Source organism: Myiozetetes cayanensis, unplaced genomic scaffold (assembly GCF_022539395.1).
Source record: "Myiozetetes cayanensis isolate MyiCay16 unplaced genomic scaffold, myiCay2020 scf401, whole genome shotgun sequence".
Lineage (NCBI taxonomy): Eukaryota > Metazoa > Chordata > Aves > Passeriformes > Tyrannidae > Myiozetetes > Myiozetetes cayanensis.
The window spans coordinates 21,589-42,861 of NW_026087634.1; the positions used below are offsets into that span (position 1 = coordinate 21,589).

General features: G+C 62.9%; 1 protein-coding gene across 1 annotated transcript in view; it reads right to left on the reverse strand.

The window, feature by feature from the left end:
* LOC126647756 (uncharacterized) overlaps positions 1-21,039 on the reverse strand; it is a gene marked incomplete at its 5' end in the record, with an annotated part of 25,373 nt that extends 4,334 nt beyond the window's left edge. The window contains 10 exon segments of the mRNA XM_050330284.1: positions 8,538-8,652; positions 8,745-8,952; positions 8,955-8,980; positions 10,201-10,396; positions 10,399-10,483; positions 10,516-11,170; positions 16,541-16,586; positions 17,842-18,012; positions 20,753-20,915; positions 20,976-21,039. Coding sequence (XP_050186241.1) covers positions 8,538-8,652; positions 8,745-8,952; positions 8,955-8,980; positions 10,201-10,396; positions 10,399-10,483; positions 10,516-11,170; positions 16,541-16,586; positions 17,842-18,012; positions 20,753-20,915; positions 20,976-21,039 — 1,729 coding nt within the window.
* Positions 21,040-21,273: the final 234 nt, after the last annotated feature.

The window sequence follows — 21,273 nt, forward strand, 5'->3', positions numbered from 1 at the left end:
GGGTGGCTGTGGCAGCAGTGACAGTGTCACACAGGGGGACAGTGGTGTCACACAGGGGACAGCAGTGACAGTGTCACACAGGGTGGCTGTGGCAGCAGTGACAGTGTCACACAAGGGGACAGAGGTGTCACACAGGATGGCTGTGGTGACAGTGTCTGGTTATGGGGACAGTGTGGTGACAGGGGACACTGTGGTGACAGGGGGACAGTGTCTGGTGATGGGGACAGTGGCAGTGGTGGCAGGAGGACACTGTGGTGACAAGGGGACAGTGTGGTGACAGGGGGACAGTGTCTGGTGAGGGGGACAGTGGCAGTGGTGGCATGAGGACACTGTGGTGACAGGGGGACACTGTGGTGACAGGGGACACTGTGGTGACAGGGGACAGTGTCAGTGGTGGCATGAGGACACTGTGGTGACAGGGGACACTGTGGTGGCAGGGGACACTGTGATGACAAGGGGACAGTGTGGTGGCAGGGGACACTGTGGTGACAGGGGGACAGTGTCTGGTGATGGGGACAGTGTCTGGTGATGGGGACAGTGGCAGTGGTGACAGGGGGACACTGTGGTGACAGGGGGACAGTGTCTGGTGATGGGGACAGTGGCAGTGGTGACAGGGGGACACTGTGGTGACAGGGGGACAGCTGGCAGTGGTGGCAGTGGGACATGGGAGCTGTGGTGGTGGCAGTGGCCTGGCTCTGGCGACACGGGGACAGCTCTGGGGGGGAGGGGGTGACCTCAGCATTGTCGCCGGTGTCGCCGGGAGGGGACAGCGGGTGGCGCTGGCACCGCTCCCGTTTCCCGGGAAACGTCACCAAAACAACAAACAAAGGCTCGGGGCCACCCCCGTGTCGCTGTCACTCCCCCGTGTCGCTGCCACCCCCGTGTCGCTGTCACCCCCCGTGTCGCTGTCACCCCCAATGTCGCTGTCACCCCCGAGTGTCGCTGTCACCCCCCGAGTGTCGCTGTCACCCCCAATGTCGCTGTCACCCCCAATGTCGCTGTCACCCCCAGTGTCGCTGTCACCCCCGAGTGTCGCTGTCACCCCCGAGTGTCGCTGCCACCCCCAGTGCCGCTGTCACCCCCCGTGTCGTTGTCACCCCCAGTGTCGCTGTCACCCCCTGTCGCTGTCACCCCCCAGTGTCGCTGTCACCCCCCCTCGTGTCGCTGTCACCCCCAGTGTCGCTGTCACCCCCCAGTGTCGCTGTCACCCCCGTGTCGCTGTCACCCCCGTGTCGCTGTCACCCCTCCCGTGTCGTTGTCACCCCCGTGTCACTGTCACCCCCAATGTCACTGTCACCCCCCGAGTGTCGCTGTCACCCCCCGTGTCGCTGTCACCCCCCAATGTCGCTGTCACCCCCGAGTGTCGCTGTCACCCCCTCGTGTCGCTGTCACCCCCAATGTCGCTGTCACCCCCAGTGTCGCTGTCACCCCCAATGTCAGCTGTCACCCCCCAATGTCGCTGTCACCCCCGAGTGTCGCTGTCACCCCCAATGTCGCTGTCACCCCCAATGTCGCTGTCACCCCCGAGTGTGCTGTCACCCCCAATGTCGCTGCCACCCCCAATGTCGCTGTCACCCCCCGTGTCGCTGTCACTCCCCAGTGTCGCTGTCACCCCCCAATGTCGCTGTCACCCCCCGTGTCGCTGTCACCCCCGAGTGTCGCTGTCACCCCCCGTGTCGCTGTCACCCCCTCGTGTCGCTGTCACCCCGTGTCGCTGTCACCCCCAATGTCGCTGTCACCCCCGAGTGTCGCTGTCGCCCCCAATGTCGCTGTCACCCCCCGTGTCGCTGTCACCCCCAATGTCGCTGTCACCCCCCGAGTGTCGCTGTCACCCCCGTGTCGCTGTCACCCCCAGTGTCGCTGTCACCCCCCGTGTCGCTGTCACTCCCCGAGTGTCGCTGTCACCCCCCGAGTGTCGCTGTCACCCCCCGTGTCGCTGTCACCTCTCAATGTCGCTGTCACTCTCCCCAGTGTCGCTGTCACCCCCAGTGTCGCTGTCACCCCCAATGTTGCTGTCACCCCCCGTGTGTCGCTGTCACCCCCAATGTCGCTGTCACCCCCGTGTCGCTGTCACCCCCGTGTCGCTGTCACCCCCCAATGTCGCTGTCACTCCCCTGTGTCGCTGTCACCCCCAATGTCGCTGTCACCCCCGTGTCGCTGTCACCCCCAGTGTCGCTGTCACCCCAGTGTCGCTGTCACCCCCAGTGTCGCTGCCACCCCCAATGTCGCTGTCACCTCCGTGTCGCTGTCACTCCCCAATGTCGCTCGTCACCCCCGAGTGTCGCTGTCACCCCCCGTGTCGCTGTCACCCCCGTGTCGCTGTCACCCCCCGAGTGTCGCTGCCACCCCCGTGTCGCTGCCACCTCCCGTGTCGCTGTCACCCCCGTGTCGCTGCCACCCCCCGAGTGTCGCTGTCACCCCCGTGTCGTTGTCACCCCCGTGTCGCTGTCACCCCCGAGTGTCGCTGTCACCTCCAGTGTCGCTGTCACCCCCCAGTGTCGCTGTCACCCCCGTGTGTCGCTGTCACCCCCAATGTTGCTGTCACCCCCGTGTCGCTGTCACCTCCCGTGTCGCTGTCACCCCCTGAGTGTCGCTGCCACCCCCGTGTCGCTGTCACCCCCCGTGTCGCTGTCACCCCCCGAGTGTCGCTGTCACCCCCCGTGTCGCTGTCACCCCCGAGTGTCGCTGTCACCCCCAGCGTCGCTGTCACCCCCTGAGTGTCGCTGTCACCCCCAGTGTCGCTGTCACCCCCAGTGTCGCTGTCACCCCCGTGTCGCTGTCACCCCCGAGTGTCGCTGTCACCCCTCGTGTCGCTGTCACCCCCTCAGTGTCGCTGTCACCCCCCAATGTCCCTGGTCACCCCCGTGTCGCTGTCACCCCCTCGTGTCTGCGGTCACCCCCTCGTGTCACGCTGTCACCCCCGTAGTCGTTGTCACCCCCGTGTCGCTGTCACCCCCTGTGTCGCTGTCACCCCCAGTGTCGCTGTCACCCCCACATGTCGCTGTCACCCCCAGTGTCGCTGGTCACCCCCAATGTCGCTATCACCCCCAATGTCGTTGCAACACTCCCGGAGGTGCCACTGTCGTGCCCCCCCACGCCTCTCCGTGGGTGACACGGGGGTGTTGTCGCCTCCTTGTCACTGTGCCCCTCCCCTCTGGGTTTTGCGCCCTCCCCAACGGGGATTTTGGGGGTTTGGTGACGTGGGGGGAGGTGGCCCAGGGGACACGAGGTGACACGGGGGCAGGGAAGGGGGTGGGACACGAGTGGGACCCTCGGGGACACGGGGGACACGGCAGGACCTTGGGGGACACGGGGGACACGAGGGGGTGACACAGGGGTGGGACACGAGTGGGACCCGGAGGGACACGGAGGTGACACGAGGGGTGACACAGGGTGTGGACACGAGGGGACCCCGTGGGGACACGGGGTGACACGAGGGGTGACACAGGGGTGGGACACGAGTGGACCCTGGGGACACGGGGGTGACACGAGGTGGGACACGGGTGGGACCCGGGGGACACGAGTGGGACCCCGGGGGGACACGGGGTGACAGAGGGGTGACACACGGGTGGACACGAGTGGGACCCTGGGGGACACGGGGGACACGGCAGGACCTCGGGGGACACGGGTGGGACACAGGGGGTGACACAGGGGGTGGGACACGAGTGGGACCCCGGGGGGACACGAGAGGGTGACACAGGGGGTAGGACACGAGTGGGACCCCAGGGGTGACACGAGGGGGTGACACACGAGTGGGACACGAGTGGGACTCCGGGGGACACGAGGGGGTGACACGGGTAGGGACACGAGTGGGACCCCAAGGGTGACACTGAGGGGTGACACAGAGGGTGACACATGAGTGGGACCCCGGGGGGACACGGGGGGGACACAGGGGGGTGACACAGGGGGTGTGACACGGGTGGGACCCCGGGGGGACACGGGGTGACACGAGGGGTGGCACACAAGTGGGACACGAGTGGGACCCCGGGGGGACACGGGGGTGACACGAGGGGGTGACACAGGGTGGGACACGAGTGGGACACAGGAGGTGACACGGAAGGGGCTCGCGACCCGACGTGACCCCCTCCCGAGCTCCAGCGCGACCCCGGCCCGGCGGTGACGTCACCCCCGTCTGGCCCCGCCCACGCGTGACGCGATCCCTCGGTATGACCAAATTAGGGCATGAGGAACGCGGGCCACGCCCCCCAAAAACGGGAAAGGGGGACACAGCGGAATCTGGGGGACAGCATGAGAGGGACAGAATCAAAGGCGAGTGGGATAGAAATTGGGGGAGGGAAATTGGGAGGGGGAGGGGCTGCACAAAACAGAGGGGGAAAATTGGGGAGGGGGGTGGGCACAAAATTGGGAGTGGGGAAATTGGGGAGGGGGCAGGGCTGGGACAACAAAATTGGGGAGGGAGAAAATTGGGAGGAGGGGGGGCACAAAATTGGGGGAGGGGAATGTGAGTCGCTGGGAACAAAATTGGGGAGGGGGAATTGAGAGGGAGAGGCTGGACAAAATTGGGACCAAGGAGAAGATGGACACGGGGAGTGCCACAATAGGGGGGCACGTTGAATGGGGACTGGAAAACGAGGACAGCACCTGGGGGGACACAGAAGGGGAGCACTGAGAAGACCTTGGGAGCTGCGGGTGGGGCAACTGAGAAGATTGGTGTATGTAAAAATTGACATTGGGGGTACTAAGAAGGGGCAACTGAGAAGACTAGGTAGAAGAGCTGGGGCAATTGAGAAGCTTGGGGGTATCAGAAAGGGTGGGCACTGAGAAGATTGGGGGCACAGACAGAGTGGGGGCACCCGAGAAGATTGGGGGTATCAGATGGTGGGGGGCACTCAGAAGGTTAGGGCCAGAAAGGGTGGGAGACAATGAGAAGTTGGGGGCACCAAGAGGGGGTGACACGGAAACCAGGGAAGCCTGCGGGGCTAAGACTGTGAGTATCAGAAATGGGCACACGAGAAATCAGGACAGGCGGGTGAAGCACCCGAGAAGACTGGGGCGCCAGCAGTGCTGGTGGGGCACCGAGAAGATTGGGGGTCAGAATAGGCATGAAGTGAACGAGAAGACTGGGTTACATTATAAAAGCATTGGGAGGGTCAGAAGAGGGGACACTGGAGGAGACTGGGGTGCCAGAAGGTAGGAGCTTGAGAAGATTGGGGTGTCAGAAAGGGGTGGGGGCACTGAGAAGATTGGGGGTGCCAGGAAGGGTGGGGGGCACTGAGAAGATTGGGGGGTGTCAGAAAGGGTGGGGGCACTGAGAAGATTGGGGGTACCAGGAAGGGTGGGGCACTGAGAAGATTGGGGGGTGCCAAGAAGGGTGGGGGCACTGAGAAGATTGGGGGTACCAGAAAGGGTGGGGGCACTGAGAAGATTGGGGGTATCAGAAAGGGTGGGGGCACTGAGAAGATTGGGGGTACCAAGAAGGGTGGGGGCACTGAGAAGATTGGGGGGGTGTCAGAAAAGGGTGGGGGGCACTGAGAAGATTGGGGGTACCAAGAAGGGTGGGGGCACTGAGAAGATTGGGGGTACCAAGAAGGGTGGGGGCACTGAGAAGATTGGGGGTGCCAGAAAAGGGTGGGGGGCACTGAGAAGATTGGGGGGTCAGAAAGTACACTGAGAAGATTGGGGGTCAGAAGGGTGGGGGCACTGAGAAGATTGGGGGTACCAAGAAGGGTGGGGGCACTGAGAAGATTGGGGGTGCCAGGAAGGGTGGGGGCACTGAGAAGATTGGGGGGTGTCAGAGAAGGGTGGGGGCACTGAGAAGTTTGGGGGTACCAGAAAGGGTGGGGGCACTGAGAAGATTGGGGGTACCAAGAGGTGGGAGCACTGAGAAGATTGGGGTCAGAAGGTGGGGGCACAGAAGAAGAGTGTGGGGGCACTGAGAAGATTGGGGGTGTCAGAAAGGGTGGGGGGCACTGAGAAGATTGGGGGTGTCAGAAGGGTAAGCACTGAGAAATTGGGGGGCACCAGAGGTAGGGCACTGAGAAGATTGGGGGTGTCAGGAAGGGTGGGGGCACTGAGAAGTTTGGGGGTGTCAGGAAGGGTGGGGACACTGAGAAGTTTGGGGGCGTCAGAAAGGGTGGGGGCACTGAGAAGTTTGAGGGTGTCAGAAAAGGGTGGGGCACTGAGAAGATTGGGGGTCAGAAGGGTGGGGGCACTGAGAAGATTGGGGGTGTCAGGAAGAGGGTGGGGCAACTGAGAAGGGGTCAAAGCAAGTGTGGGGCACCGAAAGATTGGGGCTACCAAGAAGGTGGGGGCACTGAGAAGATTGGGGGTGTCAGAAGAGGGGGAAGCAACTGAGAAGTTTGGGGGTACCAAGAAGGGTGGGGCACTGAGAAGCCTTGGGGGTTGTCAGAAAGAGTTGGGGGCACTGAGAAGTTTGGGGGTACAAGCAGGGTGGAGCACTGAGAAGATTGGGGGTGTCAGGAAGAATTGAGAAGATTGGGGGCCAGGAAGAGTTGGGGGCACTGAGAAGATTGGGGGTACCAAGAAGGGTGGGGGCACTGAGAAGATTGGGGTGTCAGAAGGGGTGGGGGCACTGAGAAGTTTGGGGGTGTCAGAAAGGTGTGGGGGCACTGAGAAGATTGGGGGTACCAAGAAGGTGGGAGCACTGAGAAGATTGGGGGGGTCAGGAAGGGTGGGGGCACTGAGAAGTTTGGGGGTGCCAAGAAGGGTGGGGGCACTGAGAAGATTGGGGGTGTCAGGAAGGGTGGGGGCACTGAGAAGATTGGGGGTACCAGAAGGGTGGGGGCACTGAGAAGATTGGGGGCACCAAGAAGTGAGGCACTGAGAAGATTGAGGGTCAGGAAGGGTGGAGGCACTGAGAAGATTGGGGGGTGTCAGAAAGGGTGGGGGCACTGAGAAGTTTGGGGGTGCCAGAGAAGGGTGGGGGCACTGAGAAGTTTGGGGGTACCAAGAAGGGTGGGGGCACTGAGAAGATTGGGGGTCAGAAGAGTGGGGCACTGAGAAGATTGGGGGTACCAAGAAGGGTGGGGGCACTGAGAAGATTGGGGGTGTCAGAAAGGGTGGGGCACTGAGAAGATTGGGGGTGTCAGAGGTAAGAGACTGGGGGTACAAGAAGTGGGGGCACTGAGAAGATTGGGGGTGTCAGAAGAGTTGGGGGCACTGAGAAGATTAGGGTGCAAGAAGGGTGGGGGCACTGAGAAGATTGGGGGTGTCAGAAAAGGGTGGGGGCACTGAGAAGATTGGGGGTGTCAGGAAGAGGGGGGGCACTGAGAAGATTGGGGGTGCCAAGAAGGGTGGGGGCACTGAGAAGTTTGGGGGTGTCAGAGAAGGGTGTGGGGGCACTGAGAAGATTGGGGGTACCAAGAAGGGTGGGGGCACTGAGAAGATTGGGGGTACCAAGAAGGGTGGGGGGCACTGAGAAGATTGGGGTGTCAGGAAGAGGTGCACTGAGAAGATTGGGGTATCAAGGGTGGGGGCACTGAGAAGATTGGGGGTACCAGAAAGGGGTGGGGGCACTGAGAAGTTTGGGGGTGTCAGAAAGGGTGGGGGCACTGAGAAGTTTGAGGGGTACCAAGAAGGGTGGGGGGCACTGAGAAGATTGGGGGTGTCAGAAATGGGGTGGGGGCACTGAGAAGATTGGGGGTATCAAGAAGGGTGGGGGCACTGAGAAGATTGGGGGTATCAAGAAGGGTGGGGGCACTGAGAAGATTGGGGGTGTCAGGAAGGTGGGGCACTGAGACTTTGGGGTGCTGAAAGGGTGGGGCACTGAGAAGATTGGGGTGTCAGAAAAGGGTGGGGGCACTGAGAAGTTTGGGGGTGCCAGAAAGGGTGGGGGCACTGAGAAGATTGGGAGGTGTCAGAAAGGGTGGGGGCACTGAGAAGTTTGGGGGTGCCAAGAAGGGTGGGGGCACTGAGAAGATTGGGGGTACCAGATGGGGGCACTGAGAAGATTGGGGGTGTCAGAAAGGGTGGGGGCACTGAGAAGATTGGGGGTGTCAATAGAGTTGGGGGCACTGAGAAGATTGGGGGTACCAGAAAAGGGTGGGGGCACTGAGAAGATTGGGGGTGTCAGAAAAGGGTGGGGGCACTGAGAAGATTGGGGGTGTCAGAAGAGTTGGGGGCACTGAGAAGATTGGGGGTGTCAGAAAGGGTTGGGGGCACTGAGAAGATTGGGGGTACCAGAGAAGGGTGGGGGCACTGAGAAGATTGGGGGTGTCAGAAAAGGGTGAGGGGCACTGAGAAGATTGGGGGTACTCAAGAAGGGTGGGGGCACTGAGAAGATTGGGGGTGTCAGAAAAGGGGGTCACTGACAAGTTTGGGGGTACCACGAGGGGCAAATTTAAGGCCAGGAGTGACAAGACCCTTGCGTGGGGGTGGGGGTGGGCTTGGGGTGTCTTTGCGTGTCCCCTCCACGCCCACCCCACGCGAGCCAGAGCTGCTCTCACTCTCTTATTCCCCACCCCCAAATCCCTTCACCCCTGAGCCGTGGGGTGGTCCTGAGTGGGGGTCCCTTTAGAGCAGCGTGGCCACCTCGAAGCGCTCCGAGCGGCACCCACGGGCGCCCACCTGAGACTGGACCCTCCTCGCGCCTGAGCCCCTCGGGGGTCGCTCTGTGGGGAGGAGGAGGAGGAGGAGGGGCGTCCCAACGCCGACAGCGACCTCACGGGGGCTCTGCGGGAGACACGCAGGGTCCGGCCCACTGCCGCGACCCACGGGGCGGGGGGTGGGCAAAGCACGGGTGGGGGCGCGGGGGCGGCACTCACGGGAGGGGGCGGTTGGAGGTCCCGCAGGGGGTGGGGGTGCTGGTGATGGTGGTGATGGTGGTGATGGTGGAGGAGGAGGAGGAGGAGGAGGAGCCGGGCCGGGCGGGGGTCGCGGGCAGGGCGGGGGTCGCGGGCAGGGCGGGGTCGCCCCGGTAAAGCTGCAGCTCCTCCAGCAGCTCCGACTCGAGAGAGAACTCCGCGTCCCACTGTAATTCTCGTCCACGGAGGGGTTTCTCCTGGGGGGAGGGTGGGGAGAGGGGCGAGGCCACGAGGGGTGAGACCCTCAGGGTGGGGGTGACACCCCAGGGATGGGGGTGAGACCACCAGGGTGGGTGTGAGACCCCCGGGGTGGGGCTGAGGCACCCGGGGTGGGGGGGAGGCACCCGGGGAGGGGGTGAGACCCCCGGGGTGGGCATCAGGAGAGACCCCAAGGAGTGAGACCCCCGGGCTAGGGAGGCACCTGGGGAGAGGGTGAGACCCCGGAGTGGGCATCAGGAGAGACCCCAAGGAGTGAGACCCCAGGAATGGGTGTGAGACCCCGGGGTGGGGCTGAGGCACCCGGGGTGGGCATCAGGAGAGACCCCAAGGAGTGAGACCCCAGGAATGGGTGTGAGACCCCCGGGATGGGTGTGAGACCCCCGGGGTGGGCATTAGGAGACACCCCAAGGAGTGAGACCGCCAGGGTGGGTGTGAGACCCCCAGGGTGGGTGTGAGACCCCGGGTGGGGCTGAGGCACCCGGGGTGGGGGAGGCACCCGAGGTGGTGTGAGACCCCAGGGTGGGTGTGAAACCCCTGGGTGGGTGTGAGACCCCGGGGTGGGGGTGAGGCACCCGGGAGGGGTGAGACCCCAGGGTGGGCATCAGAGAGACCCCAAGGAGTGAGACCCCAGGGTGGGTGTGAGACCCCCGGGGAAGGTGTGAGACCCCGGGGTGGGCATCAGGAGACACCACAAGGAGTGAGACCCCAGGGATGGGTGTGAGACCCCCGGGGTGGGCATCAGGAGAGACCCCAAGGACTGAGACCCCAGGGATGGGTGTGAGACCCCCGAGGTGGCTGTCAGGAGAGACCCCCGGGGAAGGTGTGAGACCCCTGGGGTGGGCATTAGAAGAGACCCCAAGGAGTGAGACCCCAAGGATGGGTGTCAGGAGAGACCCCAAGGAGTGAGACCCCAAGGATGGGTGTCAGGAGAGACCCCAAGGAGTGAGACCCCCGGGGTGGGCATCAGGAGAGACCCCAAGGAGTGAGACCCCAAGGATGGGTGCCAGGAGAGACCCCAAGGAGTGAGACCCCAAGGATGGGTGCCAGAAGAGACCCCAAGGAGTGAGACCCCCGGGGTGGGCATCAGGAGAGACCCCAAGGACTGAGACCCCAAGGATGGGTGTCAGGAGAGACCCCAAGGAGTGAGACCCCAAGAATGGGTGCCAGAAGAGACCCTCCAGCCTTCCCCAGCTCTCACCTCTTGGCCATGCCCAGGAAGGTGCCCCCCAGGGCCGGGGCGAGCGAGGGGGGTCTCAGGAAGGATCCGCTGCCTCGGCCGCTGCTCTGGCTGGTCAGGCTGCCCCGAGGCACCTTCTCGGGGGGAGGGGGCTCAGTCCGAGGGGGGCGCAGCAGGGGCCAGGCGGGCGAGCCGGGCAGCGACGCCTTGAGGGTCCCGGGGCAGCAGGGGGCTGCAGGAGGGTGGTGGTGGAGGGGGCGTTGGCACTCGTGTCGATGCAGTCCGGGCACGGCGCGGGCGGGGGCTGGCGGTGGGAGGTGAGGGGGTCGCCAGCGCGGGGTCCCCGGGCTCTTCCTCCTCGTCCTCCTCCTCCTCGTCCTGGGGGGGCCACTCGCCGTCCACGCACATCTCCTTGAAGAAGGGCAGGCTGAGGTACTGCAGGATCCCGCTGATGGCCGGGGGGGGCTCGGGGGGCTCCCGGGCGGGGCTGTAAGGCAGGATGGTGGTGCTGGTGGTGGTGCTGGTGGTGGTGGGCACAGGGCTCACGTCGATGATGCACAAGGAGCCGGCCCCCTCCTCAACCACGGGGCTGCTGCTGTTGTTGCTCCCCCCGTAGCCGAAATAACGCCCGTGCCGGTGGTCGCCGGCTCGGCGGGGCTGCCCCGTGGGGTGGGGGCGCAGCGAGACCCCCCTGCGCCACACGGGCTCCTCCTCCTCCTCATCATCCTCATCATCCTCCTCCTCAGGGGGCTCCTCCGCGGGTTGAGGGGAGGGGTCTCTCTCCAGCACGAAGCGACCATCGGGGCCGCGGCGGATCCGCTCGAGGGGCAGCAGCTCCGGGCCCGGGGGGCTCTGGCAGGCCGGGAAGGGGGCACCGGCGGCGATGCTGAGCCCCAGGCTGGTGCCCGCCTTCTCGCCCCAAAGCAGCGCCCGCTGCAGGCTCTGGCACGGCGAGGGTTGCGGCTTCAGCTTCGCGGGGCTGCCGGGAGGGCTGGGAGGGGACAAAAACACGCACACAAATAAGGGACAGAGCCGGGGGGACAGCCGGGGGACACGCCCGACACCCCCTTCCCCCCGCGCCGATTGCTTTGTGCCCTTCTTTGTGTCCTCCACCCCGCGCCGATTGCTTTGTCCCCTTCTTGTGTCCCCCCACACCCCACACCACCCCTTCCCCTCGCGCCGATTGCTTTGTGCCCTTCTTTGTGTCCTCCCACCCCACACCGATTGCTTTGTGCCCTTCTTTGTGTCCCCCCACCCACACCGATTGCTTGTGCCCTCTTGTGTCCCCCCACCCCCACACCGATTGCTTTGTGCCCTTCTTTGTCCCCCACACCCCACACCGATTGCTTTGTGCCCTTCTTTGTGTCCCCCCACCCCACACCGATTGCTTTGTGCCCTTCTTTTGTGTCCCCCCACCCCACACCGATTGCTTTGTGCCCTTCTTGTGTCCCCACACCCCACACCGATTGCTTTGTGCCCTTCTTTGTGTCCCCCCACCCCGCGCCGATTGCTTTGTGCCCTTCTTTGTGTCCCCCCTTCCCCTGCGCCGATTGCTTTGTGCCCTCTTTGTGCCCCCCACACCCCACACCGATTGCTTTGTGCCCTTCTTGTGTCCCCCACCCCACACCCCACACCGATTGCTTTGTGCCCTTCTTGTGTCCCCCCACCCCACACCGATTGCTTTGTGTCCTTTCTTTGTGTCCCCCACCCCACACCCCACACCGATTAGCTTTGTGCCCTTCTTTGTGTCTCCCCCACCCCACACCGATTGCTTTGTGTCCTTCTTTGTGTCCCCCACCCCACCCCACACCGATTGCTTTGTGCCCTTCTTTGTGTCCTCCACCTCACACCCCACACCGATTGCTTTGTGCCCTTCTTTGTGTCCCCACCCCACACCGATTGCTTTGTGCCCTTCTTGTGTCCCCCCACCCCGCGCCGATTGCTTTGTGCCCTTCTTTGTGTCCCCCTTCCCCGCGCCGATTGCTTTGTGCCCTTCTTTGTGCCCCCACACCCACACCGATTGCTTTGTGCCTTCTTGTGTCCCCACCCCACACCCCACCCTGGATTGCTTTGTGCCCTTCTTTGTGTCCCCACCCCACACCCCACCCCGATTGCTTTGTGCCCTTCTTTGTGTCCCCCACACCCCACACCGATTGCTTTGTGCCCTTCTTTGTGTCCCCCCCACCCCACACCGATTGCTTTGTGCCCTTCTTTGTGTCCCCCACCCCCACACTGATTGCTTTGTGCCCTTCTTGTGTCCCCCCACTCCCCGCGCCGATTGCTTTGTCCCCTTCTTGTGTCCCCCACACCCCACGCCGATTGCTTTGTGCCCTTCTTTGTAGTCCCCACACCCCACACCACCCCCTTCCCCGACGCCGATTGCTTTGTGCCCTTCTTTGTGTCCCCACCCCACCCCACCCCACCCTTTCCCCGCGCCGATTGCTGTGCCCTTCTGTGTCCCCCACCCCACGCGCCGACTGCTTGTGCCCTTCTTGTGTCCCCCACCCCACACCGGATTGCTTTGTGCCCTTCTTTGTGTCCCCCCACCCCACACCGATTGCTTTGTGCCCTTCTTTGTGTCCCCCACACCCCACACCGATTGCTTTGTGCCCTTCTTTGTGTCCCCCCCTTCCCCCCGCGCCGATTGCTTTGTGTCCTTTTTTGTGTCCCCACCCCCGAGGCCAAAAATGCCCCTGTGGGCAGGTTCTTGTGTGCCCACACCCCAGACACCACCGCTTGCCCCGCGCACGATGGCCTTGTGTCAGCTTCTTTAGTGTCCCCAAGCTGTCCCCAAGCTGTCCCCAAGCTGTCCCCAGATTGCTTTGTGTCCCCTAGCTGTCCCCAAGCTGTCCCGATGCTGTGCCCTTCAAGATGTCCCCACCTCAGAGCTTTGTCCCTAAACTGTCCCCACGATGCCCACCAAGTTGTCCCTAGCTGTCCCTGCTTGTAACCCCAAGATGTCACACCGATGCTGTCCCCATGCTGTCCTCCTATCCCGCGCCTAGATTCCCCAAGATGTCCCTAATCTGTCCCCGAGGCCAAAATGTCCCGCAGGAGTGTCCTGGCTGACACCCAGAACACCGGTCATAATGGCCTTGGGTAGGGCTGGGGGTGTCCCCAGGATGTCCCCAAGCTGTCCCCAGGTTGTCCCCAAGCTGTCCCTAAGCTGTCCCCAAGATGTCCCCAAGATGTCCCCAAGCTGTCCCCAGGTTGTCCCTAAACTGTCCCCAAGATGTCCCTAAGTTGTCTCCAAGTTGTCCCTAAGCTGTCCCCAAGTTGTCCCCAAGTTGTCCCTAAACTGTCCCCAAGCTGTCCCCAAGATGTCCCCAAGCTGTCCCTAAACTGTCGCCAGGCTGTCCCCAAGCTGTCCCCAAGCTGTCCCCAAGGCTGTCCCCAGGCTGTCCCTAAGCTGTCCCCAGGCTGTCCCCAGGCTGTCCCCAAGCTGTCCCCAAGATGTCCCTAAGTTGTCCCCAAGATGTCCCCAAGCTGTCCCCAAGCTGTCCCCAGGCTGTCCCCAAGATGTCCCCAAGCTGTCCCCAAGATGTCCCCAGGCTGTCCCCAAGCTGTCCCCAGGTTGTCCCCAGGCTGTCCCTAAGCTGTCCCCAAGATGTCCCCTAAACTGTCCCTAAGATGTCCCCAAGCTGTCCCTGTGCTCCCAGCCAGTGGTAGGTGAATCATGGGGAGGGCAGTGGGATGGGATGGGATGGGATGGGATGGGATTGATGGGATGGGATGGGATGGGATGGGATTGATGGGATGGGATGGGATGGGATGGGATGGGATGGGATGGGATGGGATGGGATGGGATGGGATGGGATGGGATGGGATGGGATTGATGGGATGGGATGGGATGGGATGGGATGGATGGGATGGGATGGGATGGGATGGGATGGGATGGATGGGATGGGATGGGATGGGATGGGATGGGATGGGATGGGATGGGATGGGATGGATGGGATGGGATGGATGGGATGGGATGGGATGGATGGGATGGGATGGGATGGGATGGGATGGGATGGATGGGATGGGATGGGATGGATGGATGGGATGGGATGGATGGATGGGATGGGATGATGGATGGGATGGGATGGGATGGGATGGGATGGGATGGATGGATGGGATGGGATGGGATGGGATGGGATGGATGGGATGGGATGGGATGGGATGGGATGGGATGGATGGGATGGGATGGGATGGGATGGGATGGATGGGATGGATGGGATGATGGATGGGATGGGATGGGATGGATGGGATGGGATGGGGATGGGATGGGATGGGATTGATGGGATGGGATGGGATGGGATGGGATGGGATGGGATGGGATGGGATGGGATAGGATGGGATGGGATGGGATGGGATTGATGGGATTGATGGGATGGGGTGGGATGGGATGGGATGGGATGGGATGTGGGATGGGATGGGATGGGATGGGATGGGGATGGGATGGATGGGATGGGATGGGATGGATGGGATGGGATGGGATGGGATGGGATGGGATGGGATGGGATGGGATGGGATGGGATGGGATGGCATGGGATGGGATGGGATGGGATGGGATGGGATGGGGATGGGATGGGATGGGATGGGATGGGATGGGAGTGGGATGGGAGGCAGTGGGATGGGAGGCAGTGGGATGGGGTGGGATGGGGAGTGTGGCATGGTCAGGAGTGTGGTATGGTCAGGAGTGGGATGGGCATGGGAGTGTGGCCATGGGGTGGCAGGACAGGCAGTGTGCCAGGACAAGTGGGACAGGGAGGGAGCGTGGCGTGGCAGGACACAGAGGGGACAGGGAGGGTGTCATGGCCACAGCAGGGGTGACACTGAAGGAGCATGGCATGGCCATGGCACGACACAGAGGGGACAGGGAGGGTGGCATGGCCATGGCAGGGGTGACAGGGAGTGTGGCACGACCCAGAGGGTGACAGGGAGGGTGGCACGACCCAGAGGGTGACAGGGAGGGTGGCACGACACAAAAGGGGACAGGGAGGGTGGCATGGCCATGGCAGGACACAGAGGTGACAGGGAGTGTGGCATGACACAGAGGGGACAGGGAGGGTGGCAGGACCGGAGTGGGACAGGGAGGATCATGGCATGACAGTGGCACGACACAGAGAGGACAGGGAAGGATCATGGCATGGCCATGGCAAGACACAGAGGGGACAGGTAGGGTGACATGGCCATGGCAGGGGTGACAGGGAGGGTGGCACGACCATGGCAGGGGTGACACTGAAGGAGCATGGCATGGCCATGGCAGGGCACAGAGGGGACAGGGGTGACACTGAAGGATCATGGCACGGCCATGGCAGGACACAGAGGGGACAGGGAGGGTGGCATGGCCATGGCAGGACACAGAGGGCACAGGGGTGACACTGAAGGATCATGGCACGACCATGGCAGGACACAGGGGACAGGGATGACACTGAAGGATCATGGCACGACCATGGCAGGACACAGAGGGCACAGGGGTGACAGTGAAGGATCATGGCATGACCATGGCAGGACACAGAGGGGACAGGGAGGATCATGGCATGGCCATGGCAGGACACAGAGGGGACAGGGGTGACAGGGAAGGAGCATGGCATGGCCATGGCAGGACACAGAGGGGACAGGGAGGGTGACATGGCCATGGCAGGGGTGACAGGGAGGGTGACATGGCCATGGCAGGGGTGACAGGGAGGGTGGCAGGACACAGAGGGGACAGGGAGGGTGACACGGCCATGGCAGGGGTGACAGGGAGGGTGGCAGGACACAGAGGGGACAGGGAGGGTGGCATGACCATGGCAGGACACAGAGGGGACAGGGAGGGTGGCATGGCCATGGCAGGACACAGAGGGGACAGGGAGGGTGGCATGGCTGTGGCAGGGGTAACAGGGAGGGTGGCAGACACAGAGGGGACAGGGAGGGTGGCACATCAGGAGTGGCACAGGGAGGATCATGGCATGGCCGTGGCAGGACACAGAGGTGACAGAGAGGGTGTCATGGCCACGGCAGGGGTGACACTGAAGGAGCGTGGCATGGCCATGGCAGGACACAGAGGGGACAGGGGTGACAGGGAAGGAGCATGGCATGGCCATGGCAGGACACAGAGGGGACAGGGAGGGTGGCATGGCCATGGCAGGACACAGAGGGGACAGGGGTGACACTGAAGGATCATGGCATGACCATGGCAGGGGTGACACTGAAGGAGCGTGGCACGACCATGGCAGGACACAGAGGTGACAGGGAGGGTGGCATGGCCATGGCAGGGGTGACAGGGAGGGTGGCATGGCCGTGGCAGGGGTGACAGGGAAGGATCATGGCATGACCTTGGCAGGACACAGAGGGGACAGGGGTGACAGGGAAGGAGCATGGCACGACTCACTGCGGCGGTGGCAGCTTCCTGCTGGGGGAGAACACGAGCGGCGGGTCTGGAAGGCGACGGGGACGTCATCACAACACACACAGAGCGGGACCGTGAGCTGTGACCACACCCCCTGTCCCTCCCTCCCTCCCCTCCTCCCTCCCACCCGGCCCCTCGAGCACCCCCTGCCCCCGGGAGCGCCGGGATTTGGCCGGGATTTTTCCGGGATCACCGGGATTTGGCCGGGATCACCGGGATTTTGCCACGATTTTGCTGGGATTTTGCCGGGATTTTACCGGGATCACCGGGATTTTACCGGGATTTTGCCGGGATCACCGGGATTTTGCCAGGATTTTGCCGGGATCACCGGGATCTGGCCAAGATCTCCGGGATCACCGGGATTTTGCCGGGATCTCCGGGATTTTGCCGGGATCTGGCCGGGATTTTGCCGGGATCCCCGGGATTTTGCCGGGATTTTGCCGGGATCTCCGGGATTTTGCCGGGATTTTACCGGGATCCCCGGGATTTTGCCGGGATTTTGCCAGGATCACCGGGATTTTGCCGGGATCTGGCCGGGATCACCAGGATTTTGCTGGGATCACCGAGATCACCGGGATTTTGCCGGGATTTTGCCGGGATCACCAGGATTTTGCCGGGATCACCGGGATTTTGCGGGGATTTTGCCGGGATCACCAGGATTTTGCCGGGATCACCGGGATTTTGCGGGGATTTTGCCGGGATCACCGGGATTTTGCCAGGATGGGGATCCAGGGGGGTGCGGGATGGCCAGGATCACCGGGATTTTGCCAGGATCTCCGGGATCACCGGGATTTTGCTGAGATCACCGGGATTTTGCCGGGATCACCGGGATTTGGCCAGGATGGCCGGTATTTTGCCGGGATTTTTGCCGGGCTCACCGGGATCAGCGGGATTTTACCGGGATCACCGGGATTTTGCCGGGATTTTGCCGGGATGGGGATCCAGGGGGGTGCGGGATGGCCGGGATCACCGGGATCTGGCTGGGATCACCGGGATCACTGGGATTTGGCCGGGATGGCCGGGATGGCCGGGATTTTGCCGGGCTCACCGGGATCACCGGGATTTTGCCAGGATTACCGGGATCACCGGGATTTTGCCGGGCTCACCGGGATTTTCCAGGATTTTTCCGGGATGGGGATCCAGGGGGGTGCGGGATGGCCGGGATCACCGGGATTTTGCCGGGATGGCCGGGATTTTGCGGGATTTTGCCAGGATCACCGGGATTTTTCCGGGATTTTTCCGGGCTCACCGGTATTTTTCCGGGCTGGGGATGCAGGGGTTACCTTGTCGGCGCTTGCGGCCGCGCGTGGCGCGCCGGCGGTTCATGACGCAGGCGGCCGTGGTGCTGAAGATGACGGCCACGCTGAGGAAGCAGATGCCGCCGATGACCCCGGCCAGCACCGGCTGCGGCAGCAGCTCCGGCAGCTGCGTGCGGGACGGGTACACCTCCATGCCTGGGGGGGACGGGGGATGGACCCTCAGCACCGCGGGCACCGCGGGCACCGCGGGCATCGGGGAGGGGGGGGAGGATTGAGCGTCCCGGGGGGGGTGTGACACCCAAAGGTGTCATCACTGGTGGGGGGAACCCCCAAAGGTGTCACCACTGGTGTGGGGACATGGATTGATGACCCCAATGGTGCCACCACTGGTGTGGGGACATGGATTGACCACCCCAATGGTGCCACAACAGCACCCACTGGTGTGGGGACATGGATTGATGGCCCCAGGGGAGCCACCACTGGTGGGGGGACATGGATTGACCATCCCAGTGGTGGCACCACTGGTGGGGGACACAGATTGATGGCCCCAAAGGTGTCACCACTGGTGTGGGGACACGGATTGACCACCCCAAAGGTGTCACCACTGGTGGGGGGACATGGATTGATGGCCCCAGGGGAGCTGTGACCCCAATGGTGTCACCACAGCACCCACTGGTGTGGGGACATGGATTGATGGTCCCAGGGGAGCTGTGACCCCCAATGGTGCCACCACTGGTGTGGGGACATGGATTGATGGCCCCAGGGGAGCTGTGACCCCCAATGGTGTCATCACTGGTGTGGGGACATGGATTGATGACCCCAATGGTGCCACCACTGGTGTAGGGACATGGATTGATGGCCCCAGGGGGGCTGTGACCCCAATGGTGCCATCACTGGGGTGGGGACATGGATTGATGACCCCAATGGTGCCACCACTGGTGTAGGGACATGGATGGAACACCCCAGGGGAGCTGTGACCCCGGGCCACCTCCTGTCACCTCTTGTCACCTGGGTCACCTCCTGTCCCCTCCTGTCACCTCAGTCACCTCCTGTCCCCTGGGCCACCTCCTGTCCCCTGGGTCCCCTCCTGTCACCGGGTCACCTCCTGTCCCCTCTTGTCACCTGGGTCACCTCTTGTCCCCTGGGTCACCTCTTGTCCCCTCCTGTCCCCTGGGTCACCTCTTGTCCCCTCCTGTCACCTGAGTCAATTCCTGCCACCTGGGTCACCTCCTGGCACCTGGGTCACTTCCTGTCCCCTCCTGTCCCCTGGGTCACCTCCTGTCACCTGGGTCACCTCCTGTCCCCTCCTGTCCCCTGGGTCACCTCCTGTCACCTGGGTCACCTCCTGTCACCTGGGTCACCTCCTGTCCCCTCCTGTCACCTTGGTCACCTCCTGTCCCCTCTTGTCACCTGGGTCCCCTCCTGTCACCTGGGTCACCTCCTGTCCCCTCTTGTCACCTTGGTCCCCTCCTGTCCCCTCCTGTCACCTGGGCCACCTCCTGTCACCTGGGTCACCTCTTGTCCCCTCTTGTCACCTGGGTCACCTCCTGTCACCGGGGTCACCTCCTGTCACCTGGGTCCCCTCCTGTCCCCTCCTGTCACCTGGGCCACCTCCTGTCCCCTCTTGTCACCTGGGTCCCCTCCTGTCACCTGGGTCCCCTCCTGTCACCTGGGTCACCTCCTGTCCCCTCCTGTCCCCTCCTGTCACCTGGGTCACCTCCTGTCCCCTCCTGTCCCCTCCTGTCACCTGGGTCACCTCCTGTCACCTGGGCCACCTCCTGTCCCCTCCTGTCACCTCCTGTCACCTGGGTCACCTCTTGTCCCCTCCTGTCACCTGGGCCACCTCCTGTCCCCTCTTGTCACCTGGGTCACCTCCTGTCACCTGGGTCCCCTCCTGTCACCTCCTGGCACCTGGGCCACCTCCTGTCACCTCCTGGCACCTGGGTCACCTCCTGTCACCTCCTGTCACCTGGGTCACCTCTTGTCCCCTCCTGTCACCTGGGTTCCCTCCTGTCACCTGGGTCCCCTCCTGTCACCTGGGTTCCCTCCTGTCCCCTCCTGTCACCTGGGTCACCTCCTGTCCCCTCCTGTCACCTGGGTCACCTCTTGTCCCCTCCTGTCACCTGGGCCACCTCCTGTCACCTGGGCCACCTCCTGTCCCCTCCTGTCACCTCCTGTCACCTGGGCCACCTCCTGTCACCTGGGCCACCTCCTGTCCCCTCTTGTCCCCTGGGTCACCTCCTGTCACCTGGGCCACCTCTTGTCCCCCCCTGTCACCTGGGCCACCTCCTGTCACCTGGGTCACCTCCTGTCACCTGGGCCACCTCTTGTCCCCCCCTGTCACCTGGGTTCCCTCCTGTCACCTGGGTCCCCCTCCTGTCACCTCCTGTCACCTCCTGTCCCCATTGTATCCCTGGGTCCCCTCCTGTCCTGTCCCCGTGTCCCTTGCTGTCCCCTCCTGTCCCCTGTGTCCCCTCCCTGTCCCCCCCATGTCCCCATGTCCCTGTCCCCATGTCCCCATGTCCCTGTCCCTGTGTCCCTGTGTCCCTGTGTCCCCCCATGTCCCTGACCTGCCGTGGAGATGTTGACGGCGTTGCTGGGGTCGCTGATGGAGCTGCCAGCCCTGTCCCCATGTCCCTGTCCCCATGTCCCTGTCCCCATGTCCCCATGTCCCCATGTCCCTGTCCCTGTCCCCATGTCCCTGTCCCTGTCCCCGTGTCCCCTGTGTCCCTGTCCCTGTCCCCATGTCCCCATGTCCCTGTCCCCATGTCCCCCCCATGTCCCCATGTCCCTGACCTGCCGTGGAGATGTTGACGGCGTTGCTGGGGTCGCTGATGGAGCTGCCAGCCCAGTGTCCCCTGTGTCCCCCCCATGTCCCCATGTCCCTGTCCCTGTGTCCCCATGTCCCTGTCCCTGTGTCCCCCATGTCCCTGACCTGCCGTGGAGATGTTGACGGCGTTGCTGGGGTCGCTGATGGAGCTGCCAGCCAAGGCCACCAGGCGGAACTCGTACAGGGCGTCCTGGAGGGGGAGAGAGAGGAAAAGACCCCAAAAATGCCATGAATTGACCTCCCTGCCCCAAAAATGCCATGAATTGACCTCCCTGTCCCAAAAATGTCATTAATTGACCTCCCTGCCCCGAAAATGCCATGAATTGACCTCCCTGCCCCAAAAATGCCATGAATTGACCTCCCTGCCCCAAAAATGCCATGAATTGACCTCCCTGCCCCAAAAATGTCATTAATTGACCTCCCTGCCCCAAAAATGCCATGAATTGACCTCCCTGCACGGGGACTCGGCACTTCCAGCTTTCAAGGTCAATTAATTACAGGGGTTTAAAGGTTAATTTGAACCCAGTTTTTTAAAAAATCATTTTCAGAGGTGCTGGCTCAGAGAGCGGATTTTCTCCTTTTTTTAATGATTTTCGGGTTTTTAAATTTTGTTTTTGGTTTAAATT